General features: G+C 47.5%; 1 protein-coding gene across 1 annotated transcript in view; it reads right to left on the reverse strand.

Moving 5' to 3' along the window:
• Positions 1–1215: 1215 nt before the first annotated feature.
• LOC122942252 (pancreatic lipase-related protein 2-like) overlaps positions 1216–21195 on the reverse strand; it is a 69257-nt gene continuing 49277 nt past the window's right edge. The window contains exons 6-12 of the mRNA XM_044299755.1: positions 17977–18096; positions 13551–13679; positions 9466–9584; positions 7406–7532; positions 3773–3884; positions 3453–3620; positions 1216–1297 (exon numbers count right to left, since the gene is read on the reverse strand). Of these exons, the coding sequence (XP_044155690.1) occupies positions 1216–1297; positions 3453–3620; positions 3773–3884; positions 7406–7532; positions 9466–9584; positions 13551–13679; positions 17977–18096 (857 nt within the window). The remainder of the gene's footprint in view (positions 1298–3452; positions 3621–3772; positions 3885–7405; positions 7533–9465; positions 9585–13550; positions 13680–17976; positions 18097–21195) is intronic.

Consider the following 21195-nt stretch of genomic DNA (forward strand, 5'->3'; position numbering starts at 1 on the left):
TTGTTTTTATTTTAAATGCATAATAAATCCCACACAATGTGTTACTAACCCGTTTTTTTTTCTTTTTAACACCGCCACCCATGCGTTTACCCATTGCTATGTCTGTCAGTGTCCTGTGGTATCATTATTGAAGGGAAGGATCAGACTAGGAGACCTCAGGGCAGTTGAGGCACTTTTGATTTCGATAGTATCAATTCAGACCTGAACCAAATTTTTGGACTACAATTGGACCCCAAAAAACTTTAAGAAATTTGCTCATTTCTAGTCCGGTCCAGTGCAGTGTTTCAGGCAGGTAGATTGCAAATTCTGAAATGATGGGGCAGGGGCAAACATAAAGGGGTTTCTCCATCTCCATACCTCCGCTCCGTATCTTCCAGATTGTGGACCTATTCAAGTGAATGGCTCCCCATTCGTGATATGGAGCACACACAGCCGGTGCCGGCATATTGCGGGCCACAATTCGGGCATGGCCAGGACACAGTCGTCTGCATGAGCCCTTATTGTTAGGATTTCTTTGCAGATGTGACATCCAGCTCCTGGCCATGCAGTCCACCTGGAGCAGTGGAGACGTCTTCTGGGCAGAGACCAATTCCTCTTCTCTGGTGAACGCCAGGAAAACGTTACCTGCCTGTCTGCATTGTGCCAGCTGCATAGTCTGGGGAGGAGGGGTACCAGTCAAGGGAAATCTTAAAGGGATATTTACTGGTTATAGAAAGTTAACCCCTATCCACAGCGATAGGACCCCCGGAAATGGACGGAGCAGCTGGTGCTCATATATCTCTGGCGCCCCCATAGAATGGAGGTGCAGTGCGCTTTTCTGAGCAGCCACTCCGTCCATTTCAGGGGGACCCCATGGGGTATCCGGCCCCTATTCTCATGATCGGTGAACGTCCTAGAGGTAGTACTCCCACTCATCTGATCCTGTGGCTATGGGATAACTTTCCATGTGAGTTCTTAGAAGAGCAGATCAAGTATGCATGCTGGGAGTTGTAGTTTCACAACAGCTGGAGTGTCGGAGGTTGCCTACCCCTGCTCTAAAATCTTGTTGAAAGTCCTCCCAGAGGAGCAAAGGAGGGACCTTCCCATAGGAGCAAAGGAGGATAACTCCATAATAATGTAGTGTGGAAAGTGAAGGGTCCAGGACTTTTCTCCATATAGTGTATGCAGCAGAGCTGAGTTTGTCTTCCGTTCTGTAGGTGTCTCCTGCAGATATCATTACACAGGCAAAGTAGAGCCGCAGGGTCTGAGAGTCTGGAACACGGTGTCCAGCACGGTCTCGCTGTCGCAGAAAGAGGTCCTGGAAGGAGAGAACGGGGGTCATTTGTGAAGTGCAAGATGTGTAGACACCATAGGCAGAATGAGCAGACCTTGATGCAAAGTATTGTACTCCGCAGTCCACATAATACCGCCATATAGTGCCTAGATAATACTATTATATACAGCCAACAGAATACTGCCATATAGTGCATTGATAATACTATTATATACATACCACATAATACTGCCATATAGTGCCTAGATAATACTATTATTTACAGCCCACATTATACTGCCATATAGTGCCTAGATAATACTATTATATACAGCCCACATAATTCCACCATATAGTGCCTAGATAATACTATTATATACAGCCCACATAATACTGCCATATAGAGACTAGATAATACTATTATATACAGCCCACATAATACTGCCATATAGTGCCTAGATAATACTATTATATACAGCCCACATAATACTGCCATATAGAGAATAGATAATACAATTATATACAGCCCACATAATACCACCATATACTGTAGTGCCTAGATAATATTATTATATACAGCCCACATAATACCGCCATAAAGTGCCTAGATAATACTATTATATACAGCACACATTATACTGCCATATAGAGACTAGATAATACAATTATATACAGCCCACATAATACCACCATATAGTGCCTAGATAATACTATTATATACAGCACACATTATACTGCCATATAGAGACTAGATAATACTATTATATACAGCCCACATAATACTGCCATATAGAGACTAGATAATACTATTATATACAGCCCACATAATACTGCCATATAGAGACTAGATAATACAATTATATACAGCCCACATAATACTGCCATATAGAGACTAGATAATATTTTTAAATACAGCCCACATAATACCACCATATAGTGCCTAGATAATACTATTATATACAGTCCACATAATACCACCATATAGTGCCTAGATAATACTATTATTTTCAACCCACATAATACCGCCATATAGTGCCTAGATAATACTATTATATACAGCCCACATAATACTGCCATATAGTGCCTAGATAATACTATTATATACAGCCCACATAATACCACCATATAGTGCCTAGATAATACTATTATATACAGTCCACATAATGCCACCATATAGTGCCTAGATAATACTATTATATACAGCTAACTTAATACCACCATATAGTGCCTAGATAATACTATTATATACAGCCCACATAATAATGCCATATAGTGCTTAGATAATACTATTATATACAGCCCACATAATACTGCCATATAGAGACTAGATAATACAATTATATACAGCCCACATAATACCACCATATACTCTAGTGCCTAGATAATATTTTTATATACAGCCCACATAATACCACCATATAGTGCCTAGATAATACTATTATATACAGTCCACATAATACCGCCATATAGTGCCTAGATAATACTATTATTTTCAACCCACATAATACCGCCATATAGTGCCTAGATAATACTATTATATACAGCCCACATAATACTGCCATATACTGTAGTGCCTAGATAATATTATTATATACAGCCCACATAATACCACCATATAGTGCCTAGATAATACTATTATATACAGTCCACATAATACCGCCATATAGTGCCTAGATAATACTATTATTTTCAACCCACATAATACTGCCATATAGAGACTAGATAATACAATTATATACAGCCCACATAATACCACCATATACTGTAGTGCCTAGATAATATTATTATATACAGCCCACATAATACCACCATATAGTGCCTAGATAATACTATTATATACAGTCCACATAATGCCACCATATAGTTCCTAGATAATACTATTATATACAGCCCACATAATACCGCCATATAGTGCCAAGATAATACTATTATATACAGCCCACATAATACCGCCATATAGTGCCTAGATAATACTATTATATACAGCCCACATAATACCGCCATATAGTGCCAAGATAATACTATTATATCAAGCCCACATAATACCGCCATATAGTGCCTAAATATAACTATAATATACAGCTAACATAATACCGCCATATAGTTTCCACATTGTACTGAAATCCAGTTCCCAGATGCCGCCACTCACTGGTTTGCTTGTGAGGTCCCAGTCATCACCCCAATTTGAATGGCTACTTACACTGCTCTGTCCTTCCCGTAATGTAGGGTTTCGGTCGAGGCGCCCAGCTTGCGGCGGAGGAGATTGGGTGAGCTACTGCGCCAGACAAATGTCACCGCAGAGATGGAGCCGATGTCGACCTCGATGTCTATGAAATCTGTGTACGTCTTGTCCGACATAATGATTCCTCTGAGGAGAAGGAGAGGGGTCAATATGGCGCATGTGGCCCCCTCCCAAATAATGCGGACAATGAGGGACCCCCATACAGAAGTGTGAGGGCCCTGGGGCGCCCCACATCATAGGGCCCCTGTGTACACCGCGCACACCGGAGGATCACACACCTGGTGATTGTGTATTCCGAGGTCTTCCCATTAGATCCTTGTACAGATATGGCAATATTTTCCAGAATGTTGCTGTTCCCCGCAGTCTGGACGGACGCCATGTATCTCCAGCCTGACGGACAGACAGAAATCCGGCTGTCAGTGAATGGAAACACTTCTTACATTCAAAGGCAGAAACCCATCTTGACCTAGTTATGCTGAGCCTTCCACTGGCCCCTAGGGAAACAGGTTAATTGTCCAGTGGGGCTCGGAGCCAGAACTGGCCCCCGGACCCCAACCTCTAACTACTAGGGCGGATGATTTTGCAATGTGGTCAATTTATTATTGTATAGAAACTGCTATGGGTGAACTGTGGATGACAATGTTATGGGGGATCTGTGGATGACACTGTTATGGGGATCTGTGGATGACACTGTTATGGGGGATCTGTGGATGACACTGTTATGGGGATCTGTGGATGACACTGTTATGGGGGATCTGTGGATGACACTGTTATGGGGGATCTGTGGATGACACTGTTATGGGGGATCTGTGGATGACACTGTTATGGGGGATCTGTGGATGACACTTATGGAGTATCTGTGGATGACACTGTTTTGGAGGATCTGTGGATGACACTGTTATGGGGGATCTGTGGATGACACACTGTTATGGGGGATCTGTGGATGACACACTGTTATGGGGGATCTGTGGATGACACACTGTTATGGGGGATCTGTGGATAACACACTGTTATGGGGGATCTGTGGATGACACACTGTTATGGGGGATCTGTGGATGACACACTGTTATGGGGATCTGTGAATGACACACTGTTATGGGGATCTGTGGATGACACACTGTTATGGGGGATCTGTGGATGACACTGTTATGGGGGATCTGTGGATGGCACTGTTATGGGGGATCTGTGGAAGACACTGTTATGGGGGATCTGTGGAAGACACTGTTATGGGGGATCTGTGGATGTCACTGTTATGGGGGATCTGTGGATGACACACTGTTATGGGGATCTGTGGATGACACACTGTTATGGTGGATCTGTGGATGAACTGTTATAGGGGATCTGTGGATGACACTGTTATGGAGGATGTGTGGATGACACTGTTATGGGGATCTGTGGATGACGCACTGTAATGGGGAATAGTAGATGACACTGTTATTGGGGATCTGTGGATGACACACTGTTATGGGGGATCTGTGGATGACACACTGTTATGGGGGATCTGTGGATGGCACTATTATGGGGGATCTGTGAATGACACACTGTTATGGTGGATCTGTGGATGAACTGTTATAGGGGATCTGTGGATGACACTGTTATGGAGGATGTGTGGATGACACTGTTATGGGGATCTGTGGATGACGCACTGTAATGGGGAATAGTAGATGACACTGTTATTGGGGATCTGTGGATGACACACTGTTATGGGGGATCTGTGGATGACACACTGTTATGGGGGATCTGTGGATGGCACTATTATGGGGGATCTGTGAATGACACACTGTTATGGGGGCTCTGTGAATGACACACTGTTATGGGGGATCTGTGGATGACACACTGTTATGGGGGATCTGTGGATGACACACTGTTATTGGGGATCTGTGGATGACACACTGTTATGGGGGATCTGTAGATGACACTGTTATGGGGGATCTGTGGATGACACTGTTATGGGGGATCTGTGGATGACACTGTTATGGGGTATCTGTAGATGACTCTGTTATGGGGGATCTGTGGATGACTCTGTTATGGGGGATCTGTGGATGACGCACTGTTATGGGGGATCTGTGGATGACGCACTGTTATGGGGGATCTGTGGATGACACACTGTTATGGGGATCTGTGGATGACGCACTGTTATGGGGGATCTGTAGATAACACTGTTATTGGGGATCTGTGGATGACACTGTTATGGGGTATCTGTGGATGACTCTGTTATGGGGGATCTGTGGATGACACACTGTTATGAGGGAATCTGTGGATGTCACTGTTATGGGGGATCTGTGGATGACACACTGTTATGGAGGATCTGTGAAAGGCACTGTTATGGGGGATCTGTGGATGACACACTGTTATGGGGGATCTGTGGATGACACACTGTTATGGGGGATCTGTGGATGACACACTGTTATGGGGGATCTGTGGATGACACACTGTTATGGGGGATCTGTGGATGACACACTGTTATGGGGGATCTGTGGATGACACACTGTTATGGGGGATCTGTGGATGGCACTATTATGGGGGATCTGTGAATGACACACTGTTATGGGGGCTCTGTGAATGACACACTGTTATGGGGGATCTGTGGATGACACACTGTTATGGGGGATCTGTGGATGACACACTGTTATTGGGGATCTGTGGATGACGCACTGTTATGGGGGATCTGTAGATGACACTGTTATGGGGGATCTGTGGATGACACTGTTATGGGGTATCTGTGGATGACTCTGTTATGGGGGATCTGTGGATGACTCTGTTATGGGGGATCTGTGGATGACACACTGTTATGAGGGAATCTGTGGATGTCACTGTTATGGGGGATCTGTGGATGACACACTGTTATGGAGGATCTGTGAAAGGCACTGTTATGGGGGGATCTGTGGATGACACACTGTTATGGGGGATCTGTGGATACCACACTGTTATGGGGGATCTGTGGATGACACATTGTTATGGGGGATCTGTGGATGACACACTGTTATGGGGGATCTGTGGATGACACACTCTTATGGGGGATCTGTGGATGACACACTGTTTTGGGGGATCTGTGGATGACACACTGTTATGGGGGATCTGTGGATGACACACTGTTATGGGGGATCTGTGGATGACACTGTTATGGGGGATCTGTGGTTGACACACTGTTATGGGGGATCTGTGGATGACGCACTGTTATGGGTATCTGTGGATGACGCTATTATGGAGGATCTGTGGAGGACACTGTTATGGGGGATCTGTGGATGACACACTGTTATGGGGGATCTGTGAGTGACACTGTTATGGGGGATCTGTGGACGACAATGTTATAGGGGATCTGTGGATGACACTGTTATGGGGGATCTGTGGAGATCTGTGGATGACACTGTTATGGGGGATCTGTAGATGATACTGTTATGGGGGATCTGTGGACAACAATGTTATAGGGGATCTGTGGATGACACTGTTATGGGGGATCTGTGGAGATCTGTGGATGACACTGTTATGGGGGATCTGTGGATGACACTGTTATGGGGAATCTGTGAATGTCACTGTCATGGGGGATCTGTGGATGACACTGTTATGGGGATCTGTGGATGACACTGTTATGGGGGATTTGTGGATGACACTGTTATGGGGGGATCTGTGGATGACACTGTTATGGGGATCTGAGGATGACACTGTTATGGGGGATCTGAGGATGACACTGTTATGGGGGATCTGTGGATGACACTGTTATGGGGATCTGTGGATGACACTGTTATGGGGGATCTGTGGATGACACTGCTATGGGGGATCTGTGGATGACACTGTTATGGGGGATCTGTGTTGTTCTGGTTTTTAGTAATGTTGTAGGTCACAGTGAATGCCTAAGGTTGGAAATATTCATAATTAACCCATGAAGTGCTGGACAGCATGTAATGACTCACTGGAGAAGCTCTTCCTATCTCCTGTGTTCAGGTAAAATGTCTGAGTGTTGGATGTGATTCCTGTGTATTGATCGGCGTAGTGTCCCATCCATGGGCAGCCACCGCTGGGGCACGGGAATCCTGCACCCTGAGGAAATGAAGACACTGGCAGTAAATTTACTGAGGAGCCCCCCCTCGTATGTACCGAGGAGCCCCCCTCGTATGTACTGAGGAGCCCTTCCTCGTGTGTACTGAGGAGCCCCCCCTCGTGTGTACTGAGGAGCCCCCCTCGTGTGTACTGAGGAGCCCCCCCTCGTGTGTACTGAGGAGCCCCCCCTCGTGTGTACTGAGGAGCCCCCCCTCGTATGTACTGAGGAGCCCCCCTCGTGTGTACTGAGGAGCCCCCCCTCGTGTGTACTGAGGAGCCCCCCTCGTGTGTACTGAGGAGCCCCCCTCGTGTGTACTGAGGAGCCCTTCCTCGTGTGTACTGAGGAGCTCCCCCTCGTGTGTACTGAGGAGCCCCCCCTTCGTGTGTACTGAGGAGCCCCCCCCTCGTGTGTACTGAGGAGCCCCCCCTCGTGTGTACTGAGGAGCCCCCCCTCGTGTGTACTGAGGAGCCCCCCCTCGTGTGTACTGAGGAGCCCCCCCTCGTGTGTACTGAGGAGCCCCCCCTCGTGTGTACTGAGGAGCCCCCCCTCGTGTGTACTGAGGAGCCCCCCTCGTGTGTACTGAGGAGCCCCCCTCGTGTGTACTGAGGAGCCCCCCTCGTGTGTACTGAGGAGCCCCCCTCGTGTGTACTGAGGAGCCCCCCTCGTGTGTACTGAGGAGCCCCCCTCGTGTGTACTGAGGAGCCCCCCTCGTGTGTACTGAGGAGCCCCCCCTCGTGTGTACTGAGGAGCCCCCCTCGTGTGTACTGAGGAGCCCCCTCGTGTGTACTGAGGAGCCCGCCCCTCATGTGTACTGAGGAGCCCGCCCCTCGTGTGTACTGAGGAGCCCGCCCCTCGTGTGTACTGAGGAGCCCGCCCCTCGTGTGTACTGAGGAGCCCGCCCCTCGTGTGTACTGAGGAGCCCGCCCCTCGTGTGTACTGAGGAGCCCGCCCCTCGTGTGTACTGAGGAGCCCGCCCCTCGGTGTACTGAGGAGCCCGCCCCTCGTGTGTACTGAGGAGCCCGCCCCTCGTGTGTACTGAGGATCCCCCCCTCGTGTGTACTGAGGATCCCCCCCTCGTGTGTACTGAGGAGCCCGCCCCTCGTGTGTACTGAGGAGCCCGCCCCTCGTGTGTACTGAGGAGCCCGCCCCTCGTGTGTACTGAGGAGCCCGCCCCTCGTGTGTACTGAGGAGCCCGCCCCTCGTGTGTACTGAGGAGCCCGCCCCTCGTGTGTACTGAGGAGCCCGCCCCTCGTGTGTACTGAGGAGCCCGCCCCTCGTGTGTACTGAGGAGCCTGCCCTCGTGTGTACTGAGGAGCCCCCCCTCGTGTGTACTGAGGATCCCCCCCTCATGTGTACTGAGGAGCCCCCCCTCGTGTGTACTGAGGAGCCCCCCCTCGTGTTTACTGAGGAGCCCCCCCTCATGTGTACTGAGGAGCCCCCCCTCGTATGTACTGAGGATCCCCCCCTCGTATGTACTGAGGAGCCCCCCTCGTGTGTACTGAGGAGCCCCCCCTCGTGTGTACTGAGGAGCCCCCCTCGTGTGTACTGAGGAGCCCGCCCCTCGTGTGTACTGAGGAGCACCCCCTCGTATGTACTGAGGAGCCCCCCTTGTGTGTACTGAGGAGCCCCCCTTGTGTGTACTGAGGATCCCCCCTCGTGTGTACTGAGGAGCCCCCCCCCCCGTGTGTACTGAGGAGCCCCCCCGTGTGTACTGAGGAGCCCCCCCTTGTGTGTACTGAGGAGCCCCCCCTTGTGTGTACTGAGGAGCCCCCCCCCTTGTGTGTACTGAGGAGCCCCCCTTGTGTGTACTGAGGAGCCCCCCCGTGTGTACTGAGAAGCCCCCCCCCCCCCCGTGTGTACTAAGGAGCCCCCCCCCCCCCGTGTGTACTGAGGAGCCCCCTTCCTCGTGTGTACTGAGGATTTGTCACTTACTCCCAAAAATTCATCGTAGGAAGAGCTGGGGAATCCGATGAAGCCGTCGGGGCTGCGGATGCTCTCGGTGTAGTACTGGTAGCTCCTCACGTGATTGCAGCAGACGAGTTCATTGATTACTAAAATATGGGTGAAAATAATTAATATCAGCCGACCGCAGGCGTTCTCCACACAGATTTCATGACGCCCCATATCATGCACGTGTTCACACGTCCTCCATGTCATCCCACAAGTTTCTATGAATTTTTTATTATATCCAGGGACGTTGCTAGGGTCTCAAAAGACTCGGGGCCCGAGCCCCAATGCATGTGGCCCAGTTCTCCAAGTCGCCCCCCCCCTCCCCCACACACCGCACTTTCCTGTACTCGCTATACAGCAGCACATACAGCACCTCTCACATCCAGCGCCTCCAGGTGACACCTCCTCCGATGTAGATCTTCATCATCATCTTCTCTCAGCCGCTTCTCGTCTCTGCAGAGTGTGACACACGGACATCAGAGTGTGACACACGGATGATGGTGACATCATCGCAGGTCCTTCTCAACCACTTACAGTTTTACTGGTCACATGACCTGTGATGTTACCACAGGTCCTTCAGATCTTTCACCGTGGATGGCAATACAGTTGTATCTATCTGGCAGGCAGGACATTCGGGGCCCGGGGCAAAACATCAGGGTCCAGGCCCGGGATGTTTTAACCTAGCAACGCCCCGATTACATATTAGATTTCAGCCCGTATTACACGTAACTCAAAATCCACATTTCACTCTTTGACTCACAGATCAACTTGCATCTCATCCTACACCCCATGTCACCCTACATCTCATATGAGACACCTTGTCACCCAACATTTCATCCTACACCTTACATGTCACTCTGCATCCCATCTTACACCCCATGTCACCCTACATTCTGTCCTACACCCCATGTCACCCTACATTCTGTCCTACACCCCACATCACCCTACATTCTATCCTACACCTCACATCACCCTACATTCTATCCTACATGTCACTCTACATTCTGTCCTACACCTCACATCACCGTAAATTCTGTCCTACACCTCACATCACCCTACATTCTGTCCTACACCCCATGTCACCCTACATTCTGTCCTACACCCCACATCACCCTACATTCTGTCCTACACCCCATGTCACCCTACATTCTGTCCTACACCCCACATCACCCTACATTCTATCCTACACCCTACATGTCACTCTACATTCTGTCCTACACCTCACATCACCGTAAATTCTGTCCTACACCTCACATCACCCTACATTCTGTCCTACACCCCATATCACCCTACATTCTGTCCTACACCCCACATCACCCTACATTCTGTCCTACACCCTACATGTCATTCTACCTTCTGTCCTACACCTCACATCACCATAAATTCTGTCCTACACCTCACATCACCCTACATTCTGTCCTACACCCCACATCACCCTACATTCTGTCCTACACCCCACATCACCCTACATTCTGTCCTACACCCCACATCACCCTACATTCTATCCAACACCTCACATCACCCTAAATTCTGTTCTACACCTCACATCACCCTAAATTCTGTTCTACACCCCACGTCACCCTACATTCTATCCTATGCCCCACGTCACCCTACATTCTATCCTATGCCCCACGTCACCCTACATTCTATCCTATGCCCCACGTCACCCTACATTCTATCCTACACCCCACATCACCCTACATTCTATCCTACACCCCTCGTCACCCTACATTCAATCCTACACCCCACGTCACCCTACATTCTGTCCTACACCCCACATCACCGTACATCTCATCCTAAAACCCTCATCTCATCCTACAGCTCAAACTACAACCTACAACAATCTAAATCCCATTCTACATCCCACATGTCACCCTACATCTCATCTTACACCCCACGTCACCTTACATCTCATCCTACACCCCTCATGTCATCCTACAGCTCAAACTACAACCTACGTCACCCTAAATCCCATTCTACACCCCACATGTCACCCTACATCTCAGCTTACACCCCACATGTCATCTTACATCTAACCCTACACCAAACATATCACCCTACATCTCATGCTATACGCCTTATGTCACCCTACATCTCATCTTACACACCACATGTCACCCTACATCCCATTAAGAGATGAGTGAATCGAATCCCACGAATTCGATCCGAATTTCTGGATAAATTTGATTCGCCTAGAAGCCAAATATCCTTGTGCTTCGTGTGAGTGAATCGATTTAACCTGAAATAGTATAAAAAAACAAAAAAATTAAAACTTACCTCCTCCATTTGCTCGCAACGGGCCGCCAGTCTCCATCTTGCTTGAAGATCTCGGCCGAAATACCGTGCGGCGCGAGATTACATCATCACGCTGGCCGGCGCCATGATGAGGTAATCTCGCGCCACACGAGATTTCAGCCGAGATCTTCCAGCAATATGGCGGCGGCCGGCTCTCGTTGCAAGCAAATGGAGGAGGTAAGTTTGATTCAATTTAATTTTTATTGTTAATTTTGCACTGCTTTTACACTTAGATGCCGCGCTCATGTATGAACGTGGCATCCGAGGGGTACAATGACGGGGGCGGCGCTATAGCAGCTCCCTGTCATTGCACCTGCTACTTCCAAAAGAATGTGAAATTTGGCGGATCAGCCGAATCGAAATTAAGAAATTGGCTCATCTCTAATCCAATCCTACACACCATATGTCACTCTACATCTCACCCTACACCCCACATGTTACCGTACATCTCAAGTTACAACCCATGTCACCCTAAATTACATTCTACTCCCCACATGTCACTCTACATCTCATCTTACATCCCATGTGTCACCCTACATCTGACCCTACACCCTACATGTCACCCTACATCTCATCCTACACCCCACATGTCACCCTATATCTCACCCTTCACCCCACATGTCATCCTACATCTTGTCCTACACCCCACATGTCATCCTACATCTGACCCTACACCCTACATTTCACCCTATATCCTATCCTACACCCCACATGTCACCCTGCATCTTACCCTTCACCCCACATGTCATCCTACATCTCAACCAACAATCCACATCACCCTAAATCTCATTCTATATGCCACATGTCACCCCACATATTACACCCCACTTTATCCTACATCTCATCTTACACTCCACGTTATCCTACATCTCATTATACACCCCACGTCACCCTACATCTCATTCTACACCCCACATGTCACCCTACATCTCATCCTACACCTCACATGTCCCCCTACATCTCATCTTACACCCCATGTCACCCTACATCTCATCCTACACCCCACATGTCACCCTACATCTCATCCTACACCCCCACATGTCACTGTACATCTCATCCTACACCCCTCATGTCACCCTCCATCTCATCCTTCACCCCACATGTCACTGTACATCTCATCCTACACCCCACGTCACTGTACATCTCATCCTACACCCCACATGTCACCCTTACATCTCATCCTACACCCCACGTCACCCTACATCTCATCCTACACCCCACATGTCACCCTTACATCTCATCCTACACCCCACGTCACTGTACATCTCATCTTACACCCCACATGTCACCCTTACATCTCATCTTTCACCCCACATGTCCACCCTTACATCTCATCCTACACCCCACATGTCACTGTACATCTCATCTTACCCCCCACATGTCACCCTTACATCTCATCTTACACCCCACATGTCACCCTTACATCTCATCCTACACCCCACGTCACTGTACATCTCATCTTACACCCCACATGTCACCCTTACATCTCATCTTACACCCCACATGTCACCCTTACATCTCATCCTACACCCCACATGTCACTGTACATCTCATCTTACACCCCACATGTCACCCTTACATCTCATCCTACACCCCACATGTCACTGTACATCTCATCCTTCACCCCACATGTCACGCTACATCTTATCCTACACTTGCCAGTCACCCTACATATCAATGTACATCTGAAATGTCTCCCATAAAACTGGCTTTGACATTATTAAGCCTTAAATTTTAGAGGACAATGAAGTGTGGATATTTTCTGCCATTACCGGGTGTGATGTCATCAATGTTCACATGGCTAATGACTTGATTCTTCTTACATCCTGGCATTTGTCTCCCTCCATTTGGAAAGAAATCCAGATGACCGACCGTCTGAATCATCCCATACCCACCGGTACCTGAGTGCAAAAATTAGCATATCACTCTCCACTCCAGGCCTCTGCTCACAGTACACCATTAAGTGTGTGTGTGTGTGTGGTGGTGGTGGTGAGCTCAGTAGAATCTTTTCTGCAAGAAATGTTCTTAAATTGCACATAATAATGATGTTGCCTCTGCCTGTGACCTGTTCCTCATCCTAATGGGTAAATTGCAATGCCCCGAGATCCCAGATAAAACCAACACGTACACTGCATCCAGAAAGTCCTCACACCCTCTCACTTTCCCCACATTTTGTCCTCTCGCTCATTGTGCTGTCAGTTCCCCCATCATTCTGTCCTCAGTCCCCAGAATGATAAAGTGAGGAGAAGGTGAGAAATCTTTACTGATTTACTGAGAAGGAGAAACTAACATTTGACATTGGAATAAGTCTTCAGCCCCTCTGGCAGTGATTCCAGCCTCCAGTCTTCTTGAGATGATGCCACGAGGTTTACACCTGGATTTGTGTATTTTCATCATTTCTTGTCTACAGATCCTCTCCTGCTCTGTCCGGTTGGATGGGGGCTGTCAGTGGACAGCCATTTTCAGGTCTCTCCAGAGATGTTCCATAGGGTTCAGGGCTCTGGTTGGGCCCCTCAAGGACATTCCCAGAGTCATCCTGGCTGTGTGCTTAGGACCATTGTCCTCCAGACATGATGCTGGCGCCACCATGCTTCATTGTAGGGAATGTATTAGGCAGGTGATGAGCGGCGACTGGTCTCCTCCAGACATGATGATGCCACCACCATGCTTCACTGTAGGGATGGTATTGGGCAGGTGATGAGCAGCGCCTGGTTTCCTCCAGACATGATGCTGCCACCACCATGCTTCACTGTAGAGGTAGTATTGGGCAGGTGATGAGCGGCGCCTGGTTTCCTCCAGAAATGATGATGCCACCACCATGCTTCATTGTAGGGAATGTATTAGGCAGGTGATGAGCGGCGCCTGGTTTCCTCCAGACATTACTGAGGAGAGGCTTCTTTCTCTGCCATAAAACTCAGATTGGTGGAGGCGGCTGCAGTGATGGTCGACCTTCTGGAAGTTTCTCCATCTGCACACAGATCTCTGGAGCTCGGCCAGAGTGATCATTGGGTTCTTGGTCTCCTGTCTTACCAAGGCCCTTCTCCCCCGATTACTTAGTTTGGGGGCGGCAGCTCCAGGAAGAGTCCTGGGTGATCTGTGCTCCTGGGAACTTTCAGGGCAGCAGAAAGGTTTTGTCCCCTTCTCCAGATCTGAGCCTCCACACAATCCTGTCTCTGAGCTCTACAGGCAGTGCTACTCCTCATGGTTTGGTTTTTACTCTGATACATTGTCAGCTGTGAGATCTTATATAGACTGGTGTGTGTTTTTTTAAATCATGTCCAAACACCTGACTGTACAACAGGTTACTCCAATCAAGGAGTAGAACATCGGAGAGATGATCAGGAGAAATGCAAGGCCACAGACCGAAATACCAAGTTTCACAGCAAAGAGGCTGAATAGTTTTGTCCAGGCCAAATTTTCCTTTTACCATTTTGATTAATTTACAAAAAAATTGAAAATTCTTGGGGAAAACTGTTTTTTTAATTTTTTTTTATTTTTCCGCAATATAAGAAAATGTGAAAAAAGTGAAAGGGTCTGAAGACTTTCCAAATGCATTGTAAATGCCTGACTGATGCCTCGACTGGCCTTCCATCTGCACAGCTCCCCAATAGATGTATGTGTAATGTGGTTCACATCGGACTGAAGTCTCTTGGGCCCACCAGAGGGAATTATTCTGTGGGCCCTCCCTCTGTCAATGTAGGAATGTAAAGGCTATGTACTCCTCTGGAGGCAATTTTGTTTATGATTGCATTTCCCTAGTTTTTGTCTAAAAATCATATTTTTTATTGGCCTTTATTAAAAATATTGATCCGTTCTGTCACAAATGGTTAACTGTTATTCAAACTGTGTGACTGGTGCTTTCACTTTCACATTGTGCCATAGACCTGTACTCTAAAGACTTAGGCTACATGCACACGACAAGTCTGTTTTAAGACCAATGGCCGTCTATGGGGTTATTCACACGGCGGGTCAGTAACAGACTGCCCCCATACAATTGAATGGGTCAATTTTTTATGTCCGTTTCTCAAAAAGGCATCAGTGAAATAAACGTCCGTTAAAAATGTCAGTTTTTAACAGACTTTTTTTCACTGTCGTGTGCATGTAGCCTAAGAAGTCATAAACACTCATCTAAGCCAAATTCTCATCAATAAGAGAAGGATTGAACTTTGATTAGTGCTTATAATGTCAGAGAGCAGAGATAAGGAGTCCATCTGCTCCCTAGATGACGGAAAAGACAGACAATCCACAGGCAGCTACTACAGTATCTCAGCATCTCAGCTCTGTACAGAAAAAAGGATTTCAGATTCCAGAATAATAATAAAGACCAAATTAAAAATATGTATTTTAGCTCAAAATAAGTACAATGCAATAATAAGAAAAAAATGTCCACAAAGTTGTCCATAGCCTTTAAAGGCCCTGTTTTACTAGGGTTTCATTATTGTCAGAGCATGGTCCCACCGGAGGATCAGTCCAAGCCCGATGGTACAAGATCACATTCATTGTGTAGAGAAATGTGAGTCCTGGATAAAATTCAAGTATAGATTATTGAGAGCAAATCAACCAAAAGCAGAATATTATCCTCCAGCCCCATCTTATTATCTGTGAATGCTGGGAAGAAACATCACATCAAGTATCCTGTACTGATCCTGAGTTACATCTTGTATTATACCCCAGAGCTGCACTCACTATTCTGCTGGTGCAGTCACTGTGCACATACATTACTTATCCTGTACTGATCCTGAGTTACATCTTGTATTGTACCCCAGAGCTGCACTCACTATTCTGCTGGTGCAGTCACTGTGTACATACATTACTTATCCTGTACTGATCCTGAGTTACATCCTGTATTATACTCCAGAGCTGCACTCACTATTCTGCTGGTGCAGTCACTGTGTACATACATTACTTATCCTGTACTGATCCTGAGTTACATCCTGTATTATACTCCAGAGCTGCACTCACTTATCTGCTGGTGCAGTCACTGTGTACATACATTACTTATCCTGTACTGATCCTGAGTTACATCCTGTATTATACTCCAGAGCTGCACTCACTATTCTGCTGGTGCAGTCACTGTGTACATACATTACTTATCCTGTACTGATCCTGAGTTACATCCTGTATTATACTCCAGAGCTGCACTCACTATTCTGCTGGTGCAGTCACTGTGTACATACATTACTTATCCTGTACTGATCCTGAGTTACTTCCTGTATTATACTCCAGAGCTGCACTCACTATTCTGCTGGTGCAGTCACTGTGTACATACATGACTTATCCTGTACTGATCCTGAGTTACATCCTGTATTACACTCCAGAGCTGCACTCACTATTCTGCTGGTGCAGTCACTGTGTACATACATTACTTATCCTGTACTGATCCTGAGTTACATCCTGTATTACACTCCAGAGCTGCACTCACTATTCTGCTGGTGCAGTCACTGTGTACATACATTACTTATCCTGTACTGATCCTGAGTTACATCCTGTATTATACTCCAGAGCTGCACTCACTTATCTGCTGGTGCAGTCACTGTGTACATACATTACTTATCCTGTACTGATCCTGAGTTACATCCTGTATTATACTCCAGAGCTGCACTCACTATTCTGCTGGTGCAGTCACTGTGTACATAAATTACTTATCCTGTACTGATCCTGAGTTACTTCCTGTATTATACTCCAGAGCTGCACTCACTATTCTGCTGGTGCAGTCACTGTGTACATACATGACTTATCCTGTACTGATCCTGAGTTACATCCTGTATTACACTCCAGAGCTGCACTCACTATTCTGCTGGTGCAGTCACTGTGTACATACATTACTTATCCTGTACTGATCCTGAGTTACATCCTGTATTACACTCCAGAGCTGCACTCACTATTCTGCTGGTGCAGTCACTGTGTACATACATTACTTATCCTGTACTGATACTGAGTTACATCCTGTATTATACTCCAGAGCTGCACTCACTATTCTGCTGGTGCAGTCACTGTGTACATACAGTACTTATCCTGTACTGATCCTCAGTACCATCCTGTATTATACTCCAGAGCTGCATTCACTATTCTGCTGTAGGAATCACTGTGTACATACATTACTTTTCCTGTACTGTACATTGCTCTGTACTGATCCTAATATACATAGTATATTTTACTCCAGAGCTGCGCTCATTATGAGTCTTTTTTTTATGGTACCTAGGTTGAGTATAGTTGACGTTGTATCTGTGTGAATAGCATCCACAAGAATTGCATCAGAAGGATCCAGTCTGACCTCAGGGGGGGTGTCCTGAAAGTACGGCTGAGCAGGATCCAGTCCTGTGTGCAGGAGGGTAGACATTAGTGGGTCGTTATAACATCTTTTGCATGTGTCATACATGAAGTCGCTATACACTCAGGAGGTGAGGCTCTCAATCACGGCCAGATGATGAGATGAAGTTTAATGGCAGCTTTTCTGTAACAAGGTGCCGAAGGCGCACTCGGTCTCCTATCAGCCGCAGACCTGCTGCTTAGCTTCGGGAGCGAGGATCTGTGTTTGGCCTCGGTCCCAGGACGGCTTTGCTAGCTGGGAGGCTCCCTGCTCCTAGGTCTGCCTTGAGCGCCGAGTTGATCACTCGGTGCTCGACTGGTCGGTCTGTCGGTCATGTGACGCTGGCGAAGTCACATGACCCTCACTCTCCACTATAAATACAGGCAGCCTGCTGGCCACAGGTTGCCTGTTAATTCTAGGTTCCTGGCTATTTGTTGGACTACTGAATACTCACCTGATCCTGTTCCCTGACGATCCTTTGCCTGCTCCTCCTGTACTGCGCATCCGTCCTGGTATTGTGACCTTGGCTCCCATCTGACTACTCTTTGCAGACTCCTCTGGTACTTCTCTACTCTCCTGGTATTTGACCCTGGCTTCTCCTGACCATTCTTTGCTTAACCCTTTGTACTGCGTAGCTCTCTTGGTTCTGACCCGGTCCGTTCACGTTCCGTATTTTGTCTTGTCTGTCTTCCCTGCACATATTCCAAGTAAGGGACTGTCGCTCAGTTGTCCCCTATCATCAGGACTCGTGAGGCAAGTAGGCAGGGTCAGGGGTGAGGGTGGAGTGCAGTGGTCACTATCCTTCCCCCTGTGTGTGTGTGGACGTGACCATTACAGATTAACAGGCCCAATAACCACTGTATCATGAATCCTCTTATTACCCTGACTGACCATGTCTCTAACCTGACACAGATGGTGCAGGAGCTAGGAGAGAAACTCTGTTCTTTTGAGTTAGGGCAAGGTTCTTCCACTCCTCAGTCCTCCAGTCCACATTTTGAGCCCCAGATCAAGCTCCCAGAATCCTTTTCTGGAGACCGGAAGAGGTTTCTCTCCTTTAAGGAGAGTTGCAAACTCTACTTCCGTTTGCGCCCCGTGTCCTCCGGTCCCGAGAGCCAACGCGTGGGGATTATCATTTCTCTACTACAGGGTGATCCCCAGGACTGGGCATTCTCGTTACCTCCTAGGGCTAGTTGTCTAACTTCTGTGGAGGGGTTTTTTCAGGCCCTGGGTACCCTCTATGACGAACCAGACAGGGCCCTGGTAGCCGAGACGGCTCTTAGGGCACTGGTTCAGGGCCAACTCCCTGTGGAGGAGTATTGCACCCAATTCAGACGGTGGTGTGTCCCCTCAGGATGGAATGAACCAGCCCTGAAGAGTCAGTTTAGGTCTGGTCTGTCTGATAATTTAAAAGATCTATTAGTCAGTTATAAAATTCCAGAGACCTTAGAGGAGATGATGACCCTAGTTGTCCGACTTGACCGATGAGTTAGAGAGAGACGACAAGAACAACAGTTCTGTTCTCAGATGGTGGTCCAGCCAGAGGCCTTTTCCAGGGAAAACACTGAGGTCTCCACCGAGGAACCCATGCAGGTTGGCATGACCCAGGGTAATCTTAGTCGCAGACGCGGAGAGTGCTTCTACTGTGGAGATCCTGGCCATTGGATCAACAAGTGTCCTAAGAGGGTCCTCTCTGACAAGTCTCCTAAGGCAAGACAACCTAAAGACCAGGTACACCCTGATTTTTCTAAATGTAAGCTTTTGGTACCCATAACAATTTCTCTGGGGGTAAATAAATGGCCGGGTAAGGCCTTTATTGATTCCAGTTCAGCGGCCAGCTTTATTGACTTTGAATATGCTAGTAAATTGGGTATTTCAATGTTTGCTTTACCTACACCTATCCATGTCATGGCTATTGATGCTACTCCCCTGATTGGTGGTACGGTGAGGTCATGTACCTCTGAAATTTTGCTAACCGTGGGTGTGTGCCACTCTGAGAGATGTTCTCTTTTAGTCCTGGAGAACCTACCGGTTGAGGTGGTACTAGGGTTGCCTTGGCTCTGTTTACATAACCCCACAATAGATTGGTCCAAAGAAGAGTTGGTGAAATGGGGACCTAAGTGTGACTCATGTTTGTCCGTGGTCCAGGCTGGGGTTTCAGTAAGGTCTAATACATTACCCTCAGTTATTAAGGAATATTCTGATGTATTCTCATCCCCTACTCCAGAGGTTCTACCCCCCCCCCATAGACCTTAAGATTGCGCCATAGAGCTAATAGAGGGTGCCAAATTTCCTAAAGAGCGAATTTATAATCTTTCTAAGCCCGAACGCAAGCCTATGGAAGATTATATTAAGGAGAGCCTTGCTAAAGGGCATATTAGACCTTCAGTCTCTCTTATGGGAGCAGGGTTTTTCTTTGTTAAGAAGAAGGATGGTGGTCTTAGGCCTTGTATTGATTACCGGTAGGGAGGAGCGAACCCAAACTGTATAGTTTGGGTTCGTACAGAATTTTGGGGTGTCCGTGACACGGACTCGAACCCGAACATTTTCATAAAAGTCCGGGTTCAGTGTTCGGCGCTTTCTTGGCGCTTTTTGAAAGGCTGCAAAGCAGCCAATCAACAAGCGTCATACTACTTGCCCCAAGAGGCCATCACAGCCATGCCTACTATTGGCATGGCTGTGATTGGCCAGAGCACCATGTGACCCAGCCTCTATTTAAGCTGGAGTCACGTAGCGCCGCCCGTCACTCTGCTGTGATCAGTGTAGGGAGAGGATGCTGCTGCTGCTGTTAGGGCGAGATTAGGCAGGGATTTACTCAGCAAAAACACTTGATGAAGTGATCGATCTACAGCTGTGAATTATTCATCTTCTGCTATTGAATTGCTCACTGTTTTTAGGCTGCCCAGAGCGTTTTTCAGTCACTTTTTTCTGGGGTGATCGGCGGCCATTTTGTGTCTTGTGGTGCGCCAGCACAAGCTGCCACCAAGTCCATTTAACCATCAATAGTGTGGTTTTTTATTTGCTATATCCTACATCAGGGGCTTGGCCATGCTTGCTATTTTATTGAGGGGTGAAATACAATTGCCAAAATAGCAGTACCCTAAATCTGG

Source organism: Bufo gargarizans, chromosome 6 (genome assembly GCF_014858855.1).
Source record: "Bufo gargarizans isolate SCDJY-AF-19 chromosome 6, ASM1485885v1, whole genome shotgun sequence".
NCBI classification, from domain to species: Eukaryota; Metazoa; Chordata; class Amphibia; order Anura; family Bufonidae; genus Bufo; species Bufo gargarizans.